The sequence below is a fragment of the Corvus brachyrhynchos genome, unplaced genomic scaffold, assembly GCF_000691975.1.
Source record: "Corvus brachyrhynchos isolate BGI_N302 unplaced genomic scaffold, ASM69197v1 scaffold1, whole genome shotgun sequence".
Lineage (NCBI taxonomy): Eukaryota > Metazoa > Chordata > Aves > Passeriformes > Corvidae > Corvus > Corvus brachyrhynchos.
The window spans coordinates 11,320,774-11,344,849 of NW_008237222.1; the positions used below are offsets into that span (position 1 = coordinate 11,320,774).

The 24,076-nt window shown below is 41.6% G+C and overlaps 1 protein-coding gene across 1 annotated transcript in view; it reads left to right on the forward strand.

Moving 5' to 3' along the window:
- Positions 1–24,076, forward strand: part of KIF26A (kinesin family member 26A) — a 69,094-nt gene that overhangs the window by 2,503 nt on the left and 42,515 nt on the right. The window contains 1 exon segment of the mRNA XM_017729149.1: positions 15,033–15,199. Coding sequence (XP_017584638.1) covers positions 15,033–15,199 — 167 coding nt within the window.

Sequence of the window (24,076 nt, forward strand, 5' to 3'; positions counted from 1 at the left end):
AATTTCAGGAAACAGCTAGTCTAGCTCTTGTCTAGTATAGTATCCACTGCAGGACATTCTTGTCCAATGCTTATCTTACCTCGTCTTTTAATATTTCAAAGACTGGGATTTTCTGATTTCTATCGATTCTCACATCTGAACTTCCTTCCCTATTAGAAAAGTTTATTTATTTACTTTTTTTTTTTACAGGTTAGAGAGTTAATTTTGTCTTTTCTTTCCTGAAGTTAGGGACAGGGTTTAGGTTTCAGATTAACCCAGAAGAGAGCTGTGGATATACATACTTTTAGTGACGTCTGTCTTTAGTAGTAGTTCCTGTCTTGTGGAGAAAAGCTGGTCTGGCTAGAGGAATTCTGGAGCAAGAACTGCTGCAGTAGAAAGAACAGTATTGAATATACTATTTATTATGTGTGACTGGATCTTGAAGTCTTCAGCTTCCAGTTAGGCAACATACTGCACAAATGCAGAAGAGAAAGATGGCTCTTTTCCCAGGGAGTTTCCACTCTTGGTTGTGATACCAGTTATTTTGACCACCCTGTAAATACTCCTGTTTCACTGGTAATCTGTACTTATGCCTTTTTTCCTTGTGCAAGGGTACTTGAAACAGGTGCTGAACTCTCTGGTGGGAGGCTCCTATCCAATGCCTACCCTCCCAGTGATTTAACCCACTGCTGCATATGAAGTGGCCATGATTAATTTTATAAAATTGGGAAGACAAAGGTAAAAGCTGGGGTTCATCTCAAGTATTTTTAATTGCCAAAACCCCAGGTGTTTATTATCAGATAATTACTGAGGATTCCTTTGTGGCTGTGGAAGACCAGCAGGTACTTCCAGGAGATGCTTTGTCCTTCTCATCTTGGATGTGTGTCTTGGCCTGCCTGTGGCTGAAGGTGCCTCTGGCTTCCAGCTGGTGCTGGTGGAGCCCAGATAGGTCATGCAGAGCAAATCCTTTTTTGGATGTGGGGTGCTCTGTCCCCAGTGCCTTCCGGGTGGGAAAATAAACCCCAGTATACATCTGCCAAACCTCAGGAGACCTTGCAGCAGCACACATTTCTCCAGGATCCGTATTTTTTATTCATGGTTAGTTCTAATAGTGGCAGTAGTGGAATTGTCTGTGGAGAGAAAAAAAAAATAGATTTGATTTCTGCTCCTCTCATCTCCCTTCCCAAACTCGCATGTATTACCTTGTAATGTCACTTATGGTTGTGAAAACACTTCTGGGCTGAATGTTGGGGGTCAGAAGTGCAGGACATCGTAAATTTTTAATATGTGTTTGGAGTTCAAGTGTGAAAAATCCATTATATAGATTATAAATTTTTTGAACAGGAACGTGTGTTTGAAGTGTAGTGTGGGTGCTGCTCAAGCCAAAATAATAACCATGGGCTTTGGGAGCCGTGAAGAGGAACAGTAATTAAGGATCTGGAGGAAGGTTTAGGGGAGGGGAAGACTAGGATTGCAACCAAGGTTCAAAAGGTGAAGATGTAATCAGCTGCTTTACCCAAGTGGCCTGTTGTGAAAGATTACAAAAAATAATCAGCAGTAGCAGTGGTAAGTTGTCTGAGCAGACAGTGAACACAGTGGAGGGGAGGGAGCTGGTATAACTCTGGGTAAGGCAGCTGATTTGTGGTGAACGCCTGACAACTATAATTAATAAATAGTTCTATATTGGTGTTTTTAGTTCTAGACCTGACAAGTGAATATAAGGTTACTACTCAAATGAAGAAAAAAAAACATTAATAGTGTTCAGCACTGCTACCCAGTTTAATGCAAAAGGAGAGGACTGAGGGGAGTTTGGGCTTCCCAGGTGTGTTGGAATCTGGCTGAGAGGTAGAACATTAAAACCCCTGAAAATACCTTTTACGCCTATTAGAAGTAACTGCATTTATTGTGTATTGTAGAAAAAAAGAGGTCTTACTGTATATTTTAAATTGACTGTGTTATTATTATGCAGTGTTATGTACTGCATAAAAGTGCTAAAGTAGCCATGCCATGTGCTATAAAGACATCTCAGTGAAATAGAGCTGATTTGCAAATTGCTTTTTCTTTCATCTTACACAAAATGAAATCCTGGTCACATTGTATTTCTTACTTGAGTATATACAATTGGCCCTGGATATAAGGCAAAGGATTGTGACTCCTTGAATACTTACCAGTCTGTAAGTGGATTTAAAAATATATTAAAAAATGCACCATTAAGAAATTGAAAAAGAGCACTAAAAAATTTGAAGTACCTTAAGTAAAACTTTTAAAGCCTATGTATGTAAAATTGTGAAATTATCAAAAGGTCAATGTATGTCCCTGAGAGTATCCACAAATTTAAATTTAGGTATGAGTTTATTGCTTGGATCTGTGAGGTTCAGAGAGGGAGGGTTCATCCACAGCACAGCACATGTGAATGGGTGCATAGACTCTAAAGTTAAAGAACTTACATTTATTTGTCTTACATGAAAAACCTGTGAGTTATTTTAGTCACAATTCAGGCTTTTCCTGTAGTTTGAGTAAGTCTTCTGCTTACCCTAATCTAAACCAGATGGATTAATCTGAGAGTAGTTCAGCCTCTGTTGACTTTCCTTAAAGCCTCTTTGTTTATAGAACGGGTGACTTACATTTTGTTTAAAAGATGCAATAAAAAGCTGACTGTGGAAAACAGAACAATGACAAGATTTACTTTCCAGCATTTACTTTTTTTACTTTGATAAATGTCATACCAAATGGATTTTTAAATTAATTTTTAAAACCCTTCTTGATAGCTTTCTCAGTGACCTTTTATTAATACAATGTGGGAAATATATTTTGTAATGAAACAATTAAAATACAGTGCGTTGACCATAAATCTTGTCCGTGAGACATATGGATGTCTTTGAGCTTTGGGACATTACTCAGACTCCACGTATAACATCTTGATCCTCAAGAAGTCAATGTCAGACAGATGGTGAGGCAGGGACTGCACAGAGGCTTTTCTGTTTTCCCTTTAGCTCCAGTGTTGTTGGTGCCACTGCTCTTGTAGAGGAAGTACATAAAGAAAAGCAGGTGGCAGAAAATACTGATCTTCAAAGTTCGTGTTGGTCACTCTCCATAACAAGTCTCAACAGCAGAAAGAAATCTTTTGGTCCAAGTTACTAGATGCTTTCTCATACTAACATAATTTCTGCTCCCAGGGAAAAGACCTTTCCTGTGACTGCTGCATCTCAGCTGCGCAGTCATGCCTTGCTTCGAGCTTTGCTGCCTTGGCAAATGCAGAGGGAAAGGTGTGATGTGGGAGGACAGCACTGCCACTGTCAGTGCCCCTGATGCCTTTTCCTGGTCTTAAAATCAAGAGTCAAACACAGTTAGAAGGGAAAAAGGGATTTTACCTCTCTATTTATTTTAAGGATCCTTAGGTGCACTACGTCCAGGTGGAATGCACCTCAATGCACACCGCAATGCCCACCCCCAAAAGATCTGGTCTAGCATTATAGGTCTTAACTAATTAGCATATCTATCAAAAATTCCCCAATGAGAGCCTTGAATGAGCCCCCCTCCCAGAGGAACCTTCTTCTGGATGGTTCTCTTAGTTTACAGAATGTGTTCTGGAGAGGACCTTGTTGGGGTCTGGGGCTTTCTGATCCCTAACTATGAGGCTTCTAAGATGTTTAGTCTCCTAGCTTGACACACAAGTCTAAGAATGTAGGCGAAAAGCACTAAGAATACAGAAGCTATAAAAAGGTATAACAGGGGTATAAAAGAAAAGGCAAAAAATCATCATGGCATCACCCCAGCAACCAGGGAGCAGACTAGCTTGGAAAGGGTGGGTTGGAAATTCAGCCTTAAACGTGCAGCTGAAAATGTAGCCCTCTGTTTTGTGCAGTTGCTGGGACCTTTATGGTCTCTTAGATTGTCCCCAGTGTAGGGTGCTGAAGGTGAAAACGAGGTTACTTTTTAATGTATTTCCAGGTATCAGAGTGATACAGGAAAAACATTAAGAGTTAACAGAAAGGTTATTGGCTACTAGATGTAAGTGAACATTTTCTTAGGTGAGGGTGTGGATTGCATTTCTTTTTTATTGTGTTTGACACTTCCACCATAGTATTGGTTTTACAGTTGTGGGGCGGGGTAACTGTTTGAGAACTCAGACCCTCTTGTGGCTCAAATTACCACCTGTAACCAGTTCTTTTGATCTTTCACCCCTCCAGGCTAAGCAGTTGTTATTACAGCTCTCAGGAGGAAACAAGTCCATACTTGCCTCTCTTGCCAATTGAAGTCAACAGGAATGTTTGCCCAGACTTCACCTGTAACTCATCAGAGGTAGATTTAAGACAAGTAGACTTTAGAGATTATGTGGAAATGATAATCCACTGGATTTACGTTTGGCCCACAGTTCATTCTCTCATCTGGCAAGTGTATCATAAGCTACACTAAATACCCCAAATATTAAATTTTCTACTCTTGCCTTTCAGTTTGTTTCTTTGGCCTTTTCTGTTCACTTTGCTCCCTTCAGCTTCTTTTGCTTCCTGCTGGTCCATTTATACTGTGAATTTGCTCCACTATAAATCCTCCAGTTAACTGATAATCAGTGCATCCCATGCCACCCCAGCACTTAGAAGTCACTGTACAAGGAAGAGTCATACTTTTTGGCTGGAGCTCAGAAGTGGTGTCATGTCAGAAAGAACAGCTTTAACGAGGCTACTGTTGCATGGGCTACATGGGTTAAGGGTGGGCTGCAGCTGAATAATACCCTTTGGCTTCAGAAGTTAATGCAGCAGAGAAACCAAATAAATTCAGGCTGAGCTCAGACCTTAGTTGTGTACAGGCTGGTGGAGGGGAAAGTCTTGCAGTGGTGTCTATATAGAACATGAAAGGAACTGATTTGCCCAGCTGGATGCAGGTAGGATTGCCCAGTTGTCCTGCTTGTGTTAAAATAGAATTTGAGCATCTCTTTTTCATTTGGAAAGTGCTTTGAATTTGACATTTTCTCAGTAGGCTGTTTACTGGAGTGATGGCATGTTGAGGTTGTGGGCCTTAGGATGGTTGACCTGTGCACAGTATGTGCATTGCTGAAATGAAAGCATCTCCTGGCATGAGCAGCTGAGCATGGGGCAAAAATTGGTGCTCTTTGTTACTTGCAACTAGAATCACTGAAGTGCCCTGCCTGGTAGCTTCTGACAGGAGGTTTAAAAAGCATCCGTAGAAAATGATGTATCTATTTTTGTGTTTCAGCACTTAGGAGAGAATTTATGATGTATGGAGAGAGTTCATAGATATTTCAAGCATTTCATATGTATGTGTTTAATGGAATGGATTGCCACTTTAGTGAACATAGCATCAAATCAGCTCTGTTAATTGAAAAAGATTTTTCACATTATTGCTAATGATGTGACACAGTTTTGTTAGAGATGGTGCATAAAATAGTGCTACTTCAAGTGACGTTAATGTATGCATTTAAATTCCTTTTTTTCCCATTTACGTGCATTATTGATTTTATTTCATTGTTGAGCAGCTAATGGATTTATAATTTGAATACAGTCACTGTAATCAATGATGGGATTATTAGACTTACAAATAGAACTTTAAAACTACGATGAGGTAATTTCCCAGTGACATTGTAGAGAGTGGGCTGCCCAGTCAGGAAGACTGAGTGGATGAGGTCCTCCAAAGACAGATAGGAACAACCTCATGTTCAGAAGTCCTGGTCCCCCTAAGGGACTTCAACCACCTTGATACCTTTTGGAGGGACAACACAGCAGGGCATAAGCAATCTAGGATGTTTCTGGAATGTGTTGATGATAATTTTCTTCTCCAAATGACGGAAGAGCCATTGAGAAGAGGTGCTATGCTGGACCTTGGTTGTGGTCAGTGACGCAGAGTCTACTTGGAGCCCTGAAGCTGGTGATGTTCCCCAGGGTTCTGTGCTGATTCCAGTGTAGTTCATCTTATTCATCAATGCCCTGGATGAAGGGACAGAGTGCAGCCTTGGGAAGTTTGCTGAGGAGGAATGGCTGGTACCCCAAAGTGCTATGCTGCCATTCAGCAAGACCTGGACAGGCTGGAGATGTGGGCAGAGAGGAACATAATGAAATTCAACCAAGACAAGTGCAAGGTCCTGCACCTGAGGAGGACTAACCCCATGTAACATCACAGACTGGGGGCTGATCTACTGGAAAGCAGCTCTGGGAGTCCTGGTAGACAAGAAGTTAACCACGAGCCAGCAGTGCCCTTGTGAACAAGAAGGCCAACGGTATTCGGGGCTGCATTAGGAAGAGGATTGCCAGCAGGTCGAGGGGGATGATACTGGACACCTGCTCAGCCATGGCTGAGGCCACATCTGGAGTGCTATGTCCAGTTTTGGGCTCCTCTGTTCAAGAAAAACACAGAGCTCCTGGAGAGGGTCCCGTGGAGGGGCTGTGAAGATGATGAGGGGACTGGAGCATCTCTTTTATGAGAAAAGGCTGAGGGAGCTGGGCCTGTTTAGCCTGGGAAGAGACAGCTGAGTTAATTCCTCTGCATTTGCATAGCTGCTGCTATTTCAAATCTGGATGGGTTTTTTCTTTTCTGATACCTTATCTGAAGGAAGCATTTGAAAGGTGGTGTAGGCACGAGTCCATTGCTGTGGTTTTGGTGTTGTTGGGCAAAGATAATGGATCTGCCATTCAGAACTGTCCCAGTTCTGCTTCTCAAAAAAGAAGGTGATGAAGTTGTGCAAGGCAGCTGGCTGTTTTAGGGGGCAGGTGGCAGTGGAAGGATGAAGAAGGGGAGAGTGGTCCTTGTTATGCCTGGCTTGGGAATGGTCTAGGTTTAGTTTGTTCATGCACAGTAGCTGTGTGGGCATCCCCTTGAGTCTCATCAGCATCTACAGATGACTCTGAAGTACTCATAGGGGATATGGGAATAGCACAACCTCCTGTTATTGGTTAAGCTAAGATTCTCATGAAAAGATTGAATGGGAATGATAAAAACATTAGTAATGCCCTGCTGAATCTCAGCTGCAGCCTGTCTAGCCCAGGGCTGTCTCCAGCAGTGAAGCTGGAAATGGTATTTAGGGAGAGCTGTGGAGCCTGGCTGCTTTCTGCAGTCTTCTTATACTCCCCAGCATGCTCAGTTGGAGTATTCACAGGGACACATACCTGTCTGTTGCCTTTAGGATCTGTTTAGGGACCTGCTGTTCAGTAATTTATCCAAACCCTCTCTGACCCTGAAACTCTCTAGCTCCACAGCCTTCTCTGTGCCAGCAGGTTCCATGAGTTCACTAGCCCAGTGCAAAGAAGTATTTCACTTTCACTCAATTTATTCAGCACCTCCATGATTTTATACACCTCAGTCAGGCTGTCCTCAATCTTCCCTTCTCCAAGTAAGAGTCCTAGCCTCCATCATCTCTCCTCCTGGGGCAGCTGCTTTATCTTCTTGACCATTTACTTGCTTGTCTCTGTCATTTCCCTTATTCCATTCCCCTGTCTTGAGATACAGCACTAGGACTCAATATGTGGTGCTCATTATGTGGACACTTTGCTTGTTCTTTGTGCCCTGCCTTGTGATATCCAGAATTTCCTTGCTGTTTTTTTTTTTTTTTTGGCTGCTGCTACGTCTTGATTTAGAGGAACTGTCAATGACTCTTAGAACTTCCAAGTCGTAGCTGCAAGTTTTGAGTTCAGCATAGTTGAGTCATTTAGGTTGTTTTTCCCCATATATGTAGTCTTATCTATGTCAAATCTCACCTGACACATCTTTGCCCAGTCACACTTAGGAATTTATTCTGGGATTCCTTATATTGGCGTTTGGTTACTTGAAAGAGCTTTGGGACATCTGCAGGCTTGCAGATTTCACTCTAGTCATGGTGAATCATGTCTGGGTTACATGGCCCTAATACTGGGAGACAACAGCCGGTCAGCAGAAACACCCACAAGAAAAGAGTGTCATCTGCACAGCTCTATCCCTAACTTGGGACCTCGGTGTCCTTCAACAATGATTCCAATGATCACAGCTGTCCTTGGCTTTGCAAACTTAATGCTGCTTCATGAGCTTGCCTGTATTGAGCTTTGGTCTCTAAATATGGATGTAATAAAGAGCCAGTTTTCCCTTCAGGTAATGAGGGCTTGTACCTCGTCGGGTGAGCTACTAGTGAAGGGTGCTTTCCATGTTGTATCTGTCAGGCAAACTGATCCCAAGGGATGTTCTTTTTAAAGCAGCCACATCTAATATATAAGCAGTTCAGGTGTGATTGAGATAGAAATCAGCTATGACAATCCGTCCACCTTTGCTTTATTTGATGACATTGTATGTCAATCATTATAACAATACAGTGATTATAATGAAATTGGGAATATGGTAATTTCTTTTGCTAAATAGAGAGTAATCAAGATACGGTGAGATTCTGGTTGAGTTGCCCAAATCATGGAGAAGTTCTGTTGTGGAGTCAGGAAGGCGGCACAAGTTCTCCCAATTCAGAGCTCTGTCTCCTGTGTTTAGTGGCTGTTAGAAACACATCTGGCCCATGGAAGTCAGTCCTAATGGAAAAGCATTTGTCTTCTTGTAGGAAACCCAATCCTGAAATGACAGAAATTTGCATTATTATGATCCTGTTAATAAATTTCTTTGCTTGCTCGTATCAACCTTTGACAAAAAGCAGGGATTCAATTGTATATTTGTCCATTTGAATAAATACCCAGAGCAGTACACAGCTATGTTTTTGGCTTTGGAGGCTGTAACTATCGTAATAAATGTCAGCAGGGAGGGCTCTGGGCAACACTTTCTGATGCTTGCCTAGAGGCATTAGAAGAAACAGTTCCTCTAGGCTGGCTGTTTTAAATCCACTGCACATGAAAAAATTCTGTTTTGAGAGTGTTAATGTGTAGCAGGATCTCTGTCCTTGTTGGTAGCTCGTTTCATGACCTCCTGACTTTTCAGGTGGTGGGATTACATGTGCAGATAGGGTGCTGTTCATGTGACTGGTGGTCAGATAGCTGTGAAAAAGGAAAGAAAAAAGAACATTGCTTGCTGTCTCTGTGGCTGTTGGTATCCTGAGTAGCTGAAATGAAGGAATTGGTCAGTCACTGTCTGCTGACATCTTTGCACTACCAGAGCCCTGCCTGCAGGGATTGCCCACATTCTCAATACAAAGAAAGGAATGAATGACGCTTCATTTTGTAGGATGAAGCCTGCCCAAAACCCTAATAAATTTCTCAAGGACCAAGGAGCATGGTTTAGGAGAGATCTGGGTCAGATTGAGATCAAAAGCCCTTGGTCAGAAGGGAGAAGCTGCTGATTCCCCATCCTTGTACTGCCAAGGATACCAGTGCTGGATGTAGCTGGGTGTGGGCCCTGCCCAAAAAGATGAAGAAGCACAGGCTGCTGATGATTTTTGGTGGTAAAGATCCAAACCTTAAACCTCTTTAGTAATTCAGATATTATTTCAAAAAGCAAGCGCTCTGAGGTTGTCTTTGGATCGCCTATATTACTTTCCAGTCTGTGACAGCAGATGGGCCTCCTATTTCTATTTAATTCTACTTCTCTATAATTTTTCTCCTTCTGCCTCATCTTCAGAGATTGATGATAAGCCAGGCATTAGCAACTCTTGTAGCTGAAAAACCTTTTTTCAGAGAAGGGATATTATGCTCTGCATTTGATTTACATTGAACACGAGATGCATATAAAAGTCTGAAACTACAGGTTTAGGCTTTCTTGTTACCACATTGCAGCTGCAGGTTATAAATGACTACAGTAGTGTACTGTAGTTATAAAATGCCCTACTTATTTTATAATGAGCCCTGGCAGAAACAATGTCAAATGGCAGTAAAAAGTTTATCCAGAACACGTTTCACTTCAGCCTGGCATATGCTGCCCTGTAAACTTCATGTAATGCTCGTCAGGCAGGAGGAGACATTTCTCACAGGAGACGCATGCAGGACTTACCCATGCTTCTGGAAAAGAAGGGTTTATAGTGGGAGCATTATCCAGCTCGAGATTTACGTCACGTTTGTTCCAGTCAGTGGTAGTAGGTCATAAGAGTCTTTGCATGAATCATTTAGGTGGAAAATTATTGTTTTATCATATATAAACAGTAGATTTAATATATTACAAAATCATTACATCAAGCAGTTTTTACAGTTTAATTGACTGTGATGTTCTAGGACGTTCTAGTCAGAAAGGGGAAAATAGTGAGTTAAAGTAAGTTCTCAAAATTCTCTGTCTGCCTGCTAGTCTAAAAGGGGTAAAAAAACTTAGAAAAGGGGGGGGGGGTTGGAAATCACCAGTACAGACTCAGGCTGTACCAGAGCAGTTAGAGCTTCACCTGCACAGCCCTGTTGAGTGCTTCCATTATGGGACCAACTTTCTGAAGTAAAATAAATTGTACTGAGTTGTGATTCTGATAAACAGATGTGTGTCAGACTCGTAGAGGCTCTTCTAATTTTCTTCATTCCCTCTTTAGTGATTCTGTTCTCGATACTCTTTTGCAGCTCTATCCAACCTTCTGGTTTTCTTTTGCCATGACAGTATTATCCTGGGACTGATCTGTTTTTCTGTAGGTTTTTATAGTCCCATGTTTTACTTGCCTGTCACCGGATACATATTTTACATGTGTTTCAGAGACCAAGTGGCATGACCTAGCTTGGATTTTTTGGATTCCTGGACATTCTTTGGACAAAGGTCAATGTCCAGAGAATGGAAATACTCAGAAAACTGGAAAAAATACGGCTTAGTTTTTGGCTTTGCACTTCAAATGCGTGAAGAGCTGTTAGAATTGTAATTGGCCTTTGGATGGTAGTGGCCTGACAAGAGTCCTGTGTATCTGGAAATTCCATCTAGGGCCAACTTCTTTATAGTGTAATTTTGGACTAGTCTGACTTGCTTAAGCCTGGGCAGATGTTTCCTGCCATCTAGTCACAACAGTGAGCCTGTGTGCTGGGAGTCAGAGATGGGACAGGGGATGCCCCTGTTCTGCCCAGCACACCTCCACCTCCGTACCCTGAGGATGTCAGGTCATCTCCATCTCATCCTGCCCTGTCCCCCAGCCTTTGGCTCTCTTAACTGGGAACAACTCAAGCTGTAACTTCTTGTGGTGGCCCTGCCAACTTCAGCTGTGTGTGTGGATGCTGCCAGCTGGGAATGCAGCATGGCTAACTTGGTTCCCATGTCCTCAGGATGGGCACTGGGACCTGGTCCCAAAACCCTCCTGTCCATGACACAGGCACTGCCATGAAGCACCAACACATTGCTCATTCCTGCACATGTAAAATGCTTAGTTTGACATTTTCAAATGTTGTCCTTGCTGTGCTCTTACTGGTGCCAGTTTTCATGTGGTTTTGGAGAGAGTAGACGGAAGGGGTCCTATAGAGCAGTTTTGGAAATCCTTCCTTTGAGGTTTAGCTTCTTTCCAGAGGGTTTTTTTTTTTTTTTTTTTTCCCCAATGGCTTTTGTACAGCAAACATTTTCTTAGAAAATTGAAACAAACACTACTCTCTGGATGTGGAGCCCTATGACATTTTAAATATTCAGTGCAGTCTGTAACACTTTATAGTGACAAGGTTGTGCTTTCTGCATTTGATCATTAATGATTTATGAAAATTCAGTAAACGGAGAAGCACAGTTCCCTCTCAGCTGCAGTCTGGAGCTTCTCTCTGTGCAGACTTGCATGCTTGAAAAAGTCAAAAGTTGCTCACATTCCTCCAAAGAATTCTGTTTTCCACACACAGTCCTCAGAAAAGTACTTGTTGAGATGAGGGAGGTGCATGGAATAATGCCTGCATTTAGTTTAGAGGGGGGAAAAAAAAAGCCCTTTTTTTTTTTTTTGTGGTGTGGCAAACTGGAGTGTCCAGGCCTGGGAAGGTCCCATTACTTGTCTTTAGTTTTCTTGCCTCAGGGTAAATGACCCGGACCTGACAAATTTCCTCATACGTGGGCCTTCCTCATCTCCTGTGAGATGTAGCTTCTCAGGGAGAGCTGAATGTGGCTGGGCTGGAAAATCCTGCCACTTTGGATGGTGCAAGCAGTCCTTGAAATGAATCCTAAACTTGGAAGAACTTTTGTGGTTTTTCAGTGTCTCACCATGCAGCAAAACTAATTTTACCTCTGTATTTAATATTAACTGGGTAGTTGAAGACAATGAAAATTATACTGCAGTAGTCTTCTGATGATTTTATCTTGTATACCTTCACTTTTTCTTCCTTTAGAAGAATCAGTGCCTTCTCATTGGCTTCCCGTCATCCTCTTTTTATGCTCACACAGAGCTGAGAATAAAACTTACAGAAACAGAAATCACAGTTTGAGTTTTCAAATGTGTCTAATGTGGGAATGGCAATTTATCCAACTTAGATATGTTGATTTGGAAAGTGTATTAACCATCTGCCATCTGAAATACCAGGTTTGATTCGGATATTTCAAGTTACATGCCTTATATGTCCACAATCATTGGTCTCTTAGAAATGTAGGCTTTTAACTTCTCATAGAAATAAAAAAGTGGTGTAAAAGGAATGTGTGTTACATGTGGCTTGTATTTTTGTTAAGTGTGAATAGTTTTTACAGGAATTGATCTGTTAACAGATTCCAGTCAGTTCTTACAAGTCTGTTGCACTTTGCTGTAAAATTCAGTAAAGTTTTGTGCTAACTGTACAGATTTCATATTTAGCTTTAGATCATGCCATCATTTAGATTATGCATTAATTAGTCTGATTAGTTAGAAACATGTTACTGCTCCTGTCTTTTTTTCCAAATCTTGCTTAAACGCAATTTTCTTTGTGTCAAGGTCTCTTGTCTAGTATAGCCCCTGTTGAATGTGAGTGGAAAAATATGTCTTGGGAATTTGACTTGAGCCTGTAATTTTTAATCTGAGACAGCAGCTTGTGTGGCAGAGGGTTATGGTTGTCTTCCTGACAGAATGTGGAGGAGTATTCAGACACAGATGTTATCCTTCCAGTGGTTTCAGGTTGGGTGTCCTCCTCTTGCTGGCCATCATGGCACTGCTGCTGAGCAGGGCTGTTCCTGGTGTGCCACTCTGTAGGCTCCTTGTGCTGGCTCCAGAGGTTGTAGTGTAGATTTTTTTAGTTTGTAAATTGCTAAATCTGTATAAGCTCCATTTGCTGCCAGTTCATGTAACCCTGAAGTTCAGACGTCACACTGGATTTTTTACCCATCTACATGTTGTTCCACATGCCATAATATTTCTGTGACTGGTATAGGTCAAGACCACGCATTTGTTGCTTCAGTGCGTTAATGATCAAATACCTGCTTTATCGACCCCCTCAAGGTTCATTACTCCATCACTTAGTTATAAGCAGTTAACCACATGAGTGGATCTGATCCTTTTCCAAGCTTTTCTGTTCCTGGCTGTCATTGCCAGTAGATCATGGATAGGATGGACAGACAAACTCCCTTTTTAAAGCACTTTTTCCTGCCACACCATTTCTTTGTGCTAATCTTGATCTCTAGCAGTGCTTGGTTTTCTGCTTTCATCACAAAGAAATCTGATCTCATGAGATTCCTGTATTACAAAGTGAAGGGTTTTGCAGAGGGTTGTTCAAAGTTTCCAGTTTGGCTTCTAGCATGAGTAGCTTCACTAGGATTAAGTTAATCTGCATGAATATTATTTTGTGTCTCAGATCTCTTAGGTGAGCTCCATAAAAGTATTTTTTTGTGTAGCATTCTATAGTAAAGCATTAGTCAGCCACTCCATAATACTGATAATAGTATTAATCTTGAAAGGGCAGACCTTCAAAAGAGCTGGGTGCACTTTCTTCTTGTTGACTTTGTTGGGAACTGGGAATATAGCACTCAACCTATAGGACTGAGTTCAGATGAAACTCCAGACAGGCTTTCATGCACCAGTTGAGCCCTACTTGGTTGGTAGAGTTTTTTTCCTTGGTACCTAATAACCGGCTTGCCTCAGTTCTCATGAGAAAATCTCTGTTTGTATTGTCAGTGTATGAGAAAATTGAGGGTGTGTATGTAACTGGGAATGCCCTGTTTCCATGTCTGCATATCTGTAGTTGTAAAACATGATCTATGGCAGCTCAAAATCTAAAATTTGGTGGCATCCCAGGAAGTACCTAATTGTGCTTGTGCTTCATTACAAGGCTGTCTCCTTTCCTGGAATCTATTTTAGCTAATTAGTTGGAAATGTCAAAGTAGTATTTCAGATGACAGAAACATCATATATTATCATACATGAAGCAATTAACTCTTTTGACAAATATTTATTGTGGTGTCATCTTTAATTAAATCTTCAGGACTCCTAGACATAGAGCAGGTTCTTCCGAAAAGGAGCCTTCCCAGCACTGTCAAGGAGCATTTGACTGATGGTGCTTAATTGAACTCAGTACTTGAAAGAGTTGGTCGCCTAAACATGAAGATATAGACCTGACACAATTTCACAGTACAGATGTCTGATATTTTGGCAAACTCTCAAAACAATTGCCCCACTCCAAACTGTGTCTCAGACACTGCAAATGCTTTATGCTGGAGAAGATGCATCTCCAGTCACTCCTGTTCTTCCACTGGAACGGTTTGCAGGAGAAAAGTGTTGTACATTTATGCTGCTAAGAAAAATAATACTGAAAACCAGGGCTGTATAGATGTTTCTAAAAAAATCAATTTTCTTTTATTCAGTTCTTGGGGTTATTCATGTGGAAAGATACTGCAAGTGTGACTGTTTGGTTAGTTCCTCTTAAACAGATAGGTCTTGTAGGTGATGTGCCACTGAGAAATAATTCCTGACAGTCATAACTGAACCAGATAAACAGTTCTGCCAGCTCCCAAATAACACTGTAAAACAAAAGGGTTCTGCTTACCGTTTTCCATTTCTTCATGCCTGTCAAACTATTTAAGTGTGCATTACTCCTCACAAAGGTTCTCTGTGTTTTTCTGCTCCTCCGCTGCCTTCATGATTTTTACTTTCTCTGTTGCTGATCCTACTGTGGTACAGTTGTCCACCTGTATCACTCCTCACCTGCCGCTGATCTTTGCCTTCACCCTTGCAAAGACACTCTTTGGAAGAGCTGCATGAGATTTTTCCCTGTCATGGGCATGTGTTAAAGTGTACTAACCCGTACGTATGTCTTTGCTTTTATCAGGCAGAAGCAGCACCAGAAAGCGGCCGAGATGTTCCCAGTGCTCAGATCAGCTCAGGGCAGCACAACTCCGACCCTGCGGGAGCCAGCGGCACGGCGGCCTCCCAGAGCGTGGTGGCTCCAGCCGGGGTCTCAGCAGGTACCTCGGCTGCAGCTTCCTTCTTCATAAGGTAGTTCTTCCTCCTTTCTGGTTTCCGTAACTGCTTGTGGGTCTCCAAACAGTTGGGAAATGCTGTTCAGTCTTTGCCATGGTGCTGGTTGATGAGGGGTGGAGTTGGTCACCTGGTCATGACTGTGGCTTTCTGCTGCCACTGGAGAGCAGGGATGGGGTGGGGATGTCCCGATTCTCCCTCTGGAGACTTGGAACCTCTGTTGACCAAAACCCAAGAAAATATGTTTTGGGCTTTGTCTGGTCCTTAATGGCCATCTCCACCGCAAGTCTGCTCTATTCTGTAGGTTTCCTTGGAGCAAAAGCTGAAGTAACAAGTCTTTTTCACTCAGATCAAAATTAAAAATAAGTTACATTTTTATTCAGTAGCATGGCCTATGTGTCCAAATAAAAGCTTTTCCATAGTTGGTAGCAACAGTTAAAACAGTTTGACATTCTTTTTTTAGCAGTAGCCCAGAACAATCTTTTTTTTCCATTCTTGTGTCTTATAACAAAAATGATACGTTAGTTTTGTTTGGATGTTTGTTGTAATTAGCAGTGTTGATTAAATGCAATACGCTGTCAAGCAGATGGTATTTAAAAGAACAAAATTCAGGGCTTTGTACTTGCATTCCAACTCCTTTTTTAATTCACAACTGAACATATTTTGAGACAATATTGAAAAACGTATGTCTGTGAATGGCACTAAAGTAAAATTTATGCACCAAGAATCTGTCTTAGAATGTAATCACAATGGTAATTGTATTGTTTCCTTTTCATTGGTCTTTAACATGTTCTGTACCATTAAATAAATGATGTTTACTGTAAGTTACAATCTGACCTCAGGAGCTCAACTTTCCAAGTTCTGTTTTGATTTGTCAAATCCCTGCATATCACAGTCTGTCTGTGAACAAGAGGTTGGGAAATGACTGCCCCAAGAGCACTCTGTGTAAGTTAGTGGATTGTCTCTGTGCTGTGGGTTTAAAGTCAACACAGAGAAATAGATGGTTTCCTGCAGGGATGATTTGTTTCATTCAAGAATAGGTCTCTGAAATCAGTGGGAATGGAGAGGAAAGGTAAGGGGAGAAGCTCAGATGTCTCCTTTCTTGTTTAGTTACCTAAGCAAGGACAGACACATCCTTTCCAAAAGATCTAGATGGGACTGCAGCACAGCTTTCATTACTGTATTTCATACTGTGGGTATGAACAGTGAGATTTTAGCTTAATCTACTTTGGATTTATTTCAGTGTTAATCTGTATGTCATAAGCAAATGCAAAGATTTGTCCCTTTTGCTGGGGAAGCCAGAAAATAAAATACCTTCCTTGAAACTAAGAGAAAGAAACCAGTGCCTAATAGTCTAAAATAAGACCCAAAATATTTTCTCTCAGTGATGCTTTTGTCACTGGTCAGCAAAGCTATTTTTTTTTTATTTTTATTTTTTTTATTTTTATTTTTTTTATTGCGAAGTGATTATCATTGGCTTAATTCAAAGATCCTTGAAGTCAGCAGCAAGACTGCAAATGACATCATTGTATGCTGGATCAGGCCCTAATTGCATCTCATGAATCTGTCTTTGCCTTGAGTGAATCAGACTTTTATAGCTTTAGCAGCTCTGTGCTAGCTAAAACATTTTAAAACCCCATTAGTACGTTGCTTATTCCCTACCCATGTTTCCTATATTCAAAATTGATTCTCTTGAATCTTTTAACTGAAGGACAGAGCTGATGGAAATTTTTGTGCACAAAGCACTTCTTTTCTCATTCTGTTGTTGTTGAAACACAGGGAAAAAAGTCTCACAAAGGCTGGGAGAGAGAGATCCATCACTGATCCCTGGCACTTGCAAATAGGTTGAGCAGTTTCTCAGGTGGGTGCAAAGTCCTGGCCAGGCTGCTCCCCCAGCTTTGGCATTAAACTCAGGAGAGGCTCACTCTCCCATTGCTCCTTCTCTTCTGACTCTTCTGCCATTGGGACCGTAATGGATCAAAGTTTTCATGCTGAGTCTTCCTCTCACCCTCAAGCCATGCAGTCCTCTCAGAGGGAGGGGAGAGGAAGAGGAGGAAACACTCAACAAGGATGAGTGAGAAACAACACAGATACTGGCAGAAATGGCTTATCCAGGGACCACAAGTATTAGGATATCACCAGTTTGGGGAGTTTTGTTCCGTGTTGGTGGGCTATCAAGCTTCTTTGCTTCAGCCCGTCCAGTCCTGTCTGCTTCTCTTTGCACCATCCAGCCTTGAACGTGTTGAGGAAGAAGGTCACCCCTGCCTTGACTCTTGCAGCAGCACTCACTTCTCTCTCCTCCATCTCTCTGTTCAGCTAATCGTCTCTCAGGAAGCACCTAGAGATGAAAGAAGAGTCATGGCTGTAGTGTTCTGCTGTAGTCCCCGTTCATTATATTTGCTGATTTTTTCCATACTGCAACTCCTCAGCCACTTAAAATCTGAACTTCATAGCAAAGCCAGTGTGTTACTCATGTTATGCAGAGCCTGGTACATTTTGTTCTTGTTCTCTACTGGAATAAATGCAGTTAATATATTGACAATCACACAGACACACACATACATATTTATTTTTTGCAAATCATTGGCCTCTCTTTGACCAAGTCTACTGAGGACCTTCATCTTCTTACATGAGCCTTTTGTAAAAAGATCCATGGTTAAAACTTTGGCTTGTTAAAAGGGCTGTTTTGCCTTAGGAATAAACTAGCTAGGCAAAAATACGCATATATGTTGATGTCCAGTTTATTTGCGTGCAGGGTTAGTTACTTTGGAAGATAAAGCCTTCATAGGGTGCTTGTGGAAACTGCATCTGTGATTTCCTGAGCGACAGCATCACTAGATAGAGATTTTTTTTTTTTTCACATGAAGAAAGGATTCCAATCTTATTTTTCATGAAACAGCATTCACTGTGTTTGTACAGGTCCTAGCACAATTACCTGTGACATGGTTTCCTAGCCACATATAAATGCCTTTTTCACATTAAAACTGGAGTCTCTATTTGCTGAAATAACACCATTATACTCTTGCTTGTGGACTCTTTTCTGCCTGGGAAGGGAGATCTGTGCAGGATTTTTTTGGTTGGTTGTTTTGTTTTTTTTACTCCAGTTTGTTCCTTGATGAGAATCAGAGTTTTGTGTTTGTAAGGTCACAAACTGAAAAGACAGTAAAGCGAGTTCATGTCCTCACCTGGAAAATAGTAGATAAGAAATGCAACAAAAAGGATACCTGGTGATAAGAGGTACCCATGATTGAAATGAGTATCTTTAAGACATTCTTTGCAAGGAATGCATTGATTTTGGTAAGCATATGTGCAGTCCAAATCTACATATTCATCCAAAGCTCTTTCTCATTTGAATGTCATATTTAATTTCTTCAAGCTTAATTATGTTCTGCTTAAAAAAAAAGTATTTTATTCATTACCAAGAAATGCAGAGAAGCGCTAAGTATTTGAAATCAAAGCCAAATATTAAAGACAGCAGACAGAAGCGTATTAAGAAATTAAATCAGTTTTAAGCTTTTTTCCTCACTGTGATCTGTCACAGAAGGAGGAAAGCTTTGATTAACATCTGACTGTGTCACGCAAGCAAATTGCCAGACATTACTCAGTGGTCGTGTTACCAGAGGACCAGAGGATTTAGCAGAAAATGGAGCTTCTCAGTAGGTCACTGGCAGAATGAGAAAGCCAGGGCAAAAAGCACAGCTCATGTTCATGGATGGCTGTGAAGAGACTCCCAGTTCACCCTTATAATTCAAGAGGAGTTTATTCTTGCATTCTTCAGATTTTTAGAATGCAACTGGCTTTGTCCCTTGGTGTGGCATGCACTGTGCCTTGCCTAGTGCTCCACACTTTATACCAGTTTCCAGGTGGGGTTTTTGTATAAGGGACCTGAACAAACTTTATATTACTAAGGGAAAATATGTGAGATAGTTGTAGGACCCTTCTGTGGGTTATGCTTGCAGCTAAGTAAATATTGTCATATTTTGTTATAAAGCTCTAATAAGCTTTATAACAAAGTTGGGTTTTCTTGTCACGTGAACAGCTGGGGAAGAGAGGAAATGGTGTTTCCAAGAGCAGGCAGGAGAAGGGCAGCGAGGAGGAGAATGGGCATGCACTTGGGAAGAGGTTAATGGGCTATCTGACAAAAAATAAAATACCACTCCCTTGGGAGGAGAATCAAGACCCCCAATAAATCGAAGCTGTCACCATTAACGTGCCATTTCTGCCTGTTGGTGGCTGGTGACAGTGGTGGCAGCAGTGCCTGTGCAGCTGGGTGGGGATGTGGTGTTTGGAGAACAGGGATACCTGCCCTCAGTGCACAAGCTGGAAGGAAGATTTGAGCTGTGGCAGGGCAGTGAGGAGGAATCAAAGCTGTTTAGAAGAAAATAGGTATCTAAGTAGGCAACCTTGAGTGATGTTGAGCAGAAGACAATCTGTCCCTCTTCTAAAATTCTCATCTTGTTTGATGTTGATCTTTTCAAACTGGTTTGCTTACAGGGTTGCACTTGCTGCTGTGGAACTGCTGCCTTTGAAGAGGGGAAATAACTTTATAGTTGCAACTCCCTTCCCTTGTATCCACCTGCTTTTGTTTTAGAAGTTAGTCTTCCAAACATAGCACTCACTGGTTTTCAGGTTTTTAATTATTTTCAGTGTTGCTGGGCTTTGCTAGATTAAAACCATTTAAGATAATAAATCTGGAGAATCACAGTGGTGAATCACACCCATTATCTTTCCACTCTCCTCATCCTCCTGCATGTTTGGGAAAGCTGTGTCAATTTGGGCATGATATAAAACATTGCACATGATACGCTTTTTGCAAGCAGATTTTCTTAACAAAAAATACAATCTCTGAATAATGTAATTGAACATCTGAAGAGTTAAAATAAGCATAATTGTCTCTTTATAGAGTCAGGATATTCCATCATATTTTAATGCCTGTGAATTTGGATTAAAGAATCTAATTATTCACTAATGAGCAGTAATGGTACATATAAACTAAGGGTCACTATCCTATTACAGGCACCTGATGGTTCACTGATAAGCATTTGGTCATTAGATTGACCATAAAATATAGTCAATAATTGAGGTTACTCATAGAGCAGACACCTTATCAGCTTTAGGCATGGTGGGACAGCTTGTCAGTACTCTGTGTCCTGATTGTGCTGTGACTGAGCATATGATTAGGGTATTGAAGCAGTCTGTATCTAATGAAACTGCAGGAAAGGCATAGCAATATTAGCACAACCACTAAATGACTAATGTGTTTTTGTTCCAAGCCTTAGACTCTTCAATTAGTTCCAATAAACTCTGATCTAGTGTAGTGGTAGGCAGAGAATTCAGATATTTTTTGTACAGGCTTTCATTACACTAGTCAAAATTTATAACATTTAGGGGACAGATGAAATCTGTGTGGCTTTGAATGAAAAATGGTGGAAATAATAAAGCCTGTCATTACTGGTTTTACTTCATTTTTTTCAGTTTTATTTTTGCATTTTTAAAATTTAGAATACTGAGACAATGCCTAGTGCCTGATTTAGAAGATGAAGCTGATAACAGCAAATTAGATGTCTACTTTTTGCTTTAAAGTCCATTCATGCAGTTCATGTAGGCTTGTGCATATAGATCTAAACTTAGGATGTGTTCTTTAGCATTTTGTACCATATGGAACATTAGTCAAATAGTCTCATCTTGAAAGCTTTTGTAGAGATATTGATTTTGCTGTGCTTCAGACTGTTGCAAAGAAAATAACCTCAGAACCAATTCTTTTATGATTTTTTTTTTTTCCTTGAGGATGCCTTAACTTTCATAAATTATTTACTATAGTGAAGGATGCAAAATGTCTTTTGTCTTTCTGAACTGCTGTTCAAGCTTCTCTGGTGCGACCTTGGAAAGTAACCATAGAAACATGTTAAAAGCATCAACTGAAAATCAGTAGTTCAGTTTGACAGTGATGCAAATTCTGTGAAAGAAGATTATGATGTATTAGGAACACTTGAGGCATATATTACTGCTAACCTGTTAAACCTGATTATTCCATGACTATCAATACTTTCAGAATTTAATGCAGGGGGAAAAAAAGAAAAAAAAAAAGAAATACAATTTTTAAAATAAGTTGCCATGTTTAAGATATTTCTAGGTAAATCACTTCAGCCTGTCATTCTCTGTCCTGTTAAAAGCAAGAATTATATTCCTGGTAAGCTCATAATGTAGTTCACAGTTCCCTGTATTTAATAGCTGTAAACTTCTGCCCAGTACCCTGCTGGGATGCATGGGTATCCTAGCTTTGTGTGGAGCTGGCACAAATTAAATCTATTTGACAGATAATATGAATAACAGGGTTATGCATAAGTAGTAGTTCATTAAAAGGTGAAGAAAACATGTGATTCATTGGATCCTGAGTTAGAGATTTTTGTGCTGACCTGTGACAGTTAAGCTAGCCTGTGAGGTTGAAACAGAAGTCTCTGCTATAGCTGCAGGTAACCACTGTAAATTCTTGATGAATCATGGGTCAAGAGAAGAAGCAGAGTCACTTGTTAAGGCTTCCTCAGTAAGCATAACCCACGCCCAAGAAATCCTGTGTTGATGTGATATGGGAAAATTTAATTTGAACTAGTTACCTCAGAAAGCGGGGTACAAGCCCTTCCCAGTTAGGGCTGCTTTGCTGGCAGGCACATCCAAAAGCCATGCCTGGTTTGTCCCTATTTGACAGTGCCATAGCAATATGACAGGAGTTGCAGGGCTCCTCAGGGATGTGTTGGCTTGCTGGCATTAATGCAGCCCAGCAGTCTCTCAGTGCACCATCCCTTCTTTGTTAAATGCCCCAAAATGCCCCACTTCCTCTTGCTACCATTTGGTCACTGCTTAGGAACAGTGGCTGAGAAATTTGTGGCTTGAGGCAGAGCTATGGATGTGCAGATGAAGTGGAGCATCCAGCTGTTTCAGGGGCAGCCAGATACATAATTAATGTTTTCTCCTTAATGACTCCCTGCTCTGGGTTTAGAAGGCTGGAACAGCCTGATCCCTGCAGTGTCTTCTCCACTGCAGGGGGCTGGAGAGGGGTATGCCCTCCTGTCCTCCTTTTCCTCTCTGCATGAAGCCAGGGAGAGCAAGACAGCCCTCATGCAGATGTGCAAATGGAAAGGGAGCAGGTGTCACCAGAGGCTTGCCTCGTCTCGCTGGTGCCATGCCACGCTGCTGGAATGTGGCTGCTCCCCGTCCCCAGAGAGCAAATGTGACCTGCACGTAGCACAGCGTGGTGAGGGGACAGGAGATGGGGCAGGGTGTGAGGCTTTGTGCAGTATCTTGTATCACTTAGGGCAGCTTAGGCTTTCCTAGTTGCTGTGGCAGCATAATACTGCCTATAATTAAGGACAAACAAAGAATGTATGCTTTAGGTATATCCCATTTCATGTTCGCCCGTGAGGAGGATAAATTAGGAGATAAGCCTGAATTTATTAGGCTTTGTTCTTGGAAGCACAAGTGACTCTCAGGACAGCGTGTTTAACAGCAGAACATCATTACTGGTATCACTGCTAATACAGCATCATGCATTTACACACTGCATTACCGGCGTGTGGTGAGCCAGGCTCCCTGCTAGGAACAGCTCATCTGTGACACTGTGAGACTGACAGAGCAGAGATGAGACACTGAGCTGTAGTTCAGCAAAGGGAGAGGTGAAGAAATTGGAGTAGTTGAGAGGAGAGGGAAGGTAGAGTTTGGAAATGAGTAGTGCTGAGTTAGACCTCTATAGAAAGCATGAAAATGTTCCGAAGGCCGACAGATCTGTGGTCAGGGCATGCCTGTTGATTTAGAGGGGTGAGGCACTGAATGATCAGCCAAGGTGGAGAGCCCATGGTGAGGATTTGACAAAGCCTCAGAGGGAACTGGGAGGTGACCAGATGGAGCAGAACTGGGCATCTGTGAGTCATTGCCTTAGAAGATGAAACTCCTGTGTAGAGTGTTAGGGATCATTGTGTGAACCATGGAGAGATCGTGGAAGACAGCAGTGTCAGGGAGATGTTTGGAAGGAGAAGCCTCTGTTGGATAGCACAGGCTGTAGGACTTGTGTGGGAGCAGGTTGGGCTGTGCAGGAGGTGGCAGGATAAAGAAAGGAGGGAACCTGGTGCCAACCAGATTGGAAGGAAATATGAAGAGACAGAGGAAGAGGGGAAAAAATGGATCTAGTAATGTGGGGACCTCATGACGAGGTCAGGATTTTGGAGAGGGTGTTCTAGGTCTTAACTCCAGCTTGAGAGCAAAAGCAGAATTGGGGCACAACAAAGCACTTCCAGTGTTGTCTGCTGACTGAATACCTTAAAGATCTTTATAATTTGAGGCCATCCCTGAGGAGGGCTGATTTTTTTCAGCTCTGAATGCCTTGATGAATGATTATACAAGAGGTTCTGGAGCAGCAGAGGCAGCCCCCCCAGGAGATGTGGTGACTTCTTGAGCTGGTGTAGGTGGTTCAGTGCAGACAGTGGTTGGGTATTGGGGTAGCTCTATATTCTGAGGCACTCTGGATGCCCATGAGGGAGAGAAAAGAAGACTAATATAAAACAGATGTTCCTACAAGTAGGGGAGAATCTATGCCTTCAGAGCTACCCAAGTTTGAATTTATTTGTGGGGGTAAATGGGGGTCAGTGGGTTTTAAACTAGGAAAAAGTCTGAAGTACTTGATTGGAGTCATGCAGATACTACTTCTTACTTTGTCCTCTCCTGGATCTTCTGCTTGCCTGGACTTAATATTTTTTCCCTTAATTTTTTTTTTTTCTATATGATCCTTTCTTTATTTTCTCCTTCCTCTGTAGCTGAATGCACTTGATTATTCTGTTTTCCTGAGCATATGGAATCTCACTGCTGCCTAGCTACCAGAGTCTCTCTTTCCCCTTGGCTTTTTCC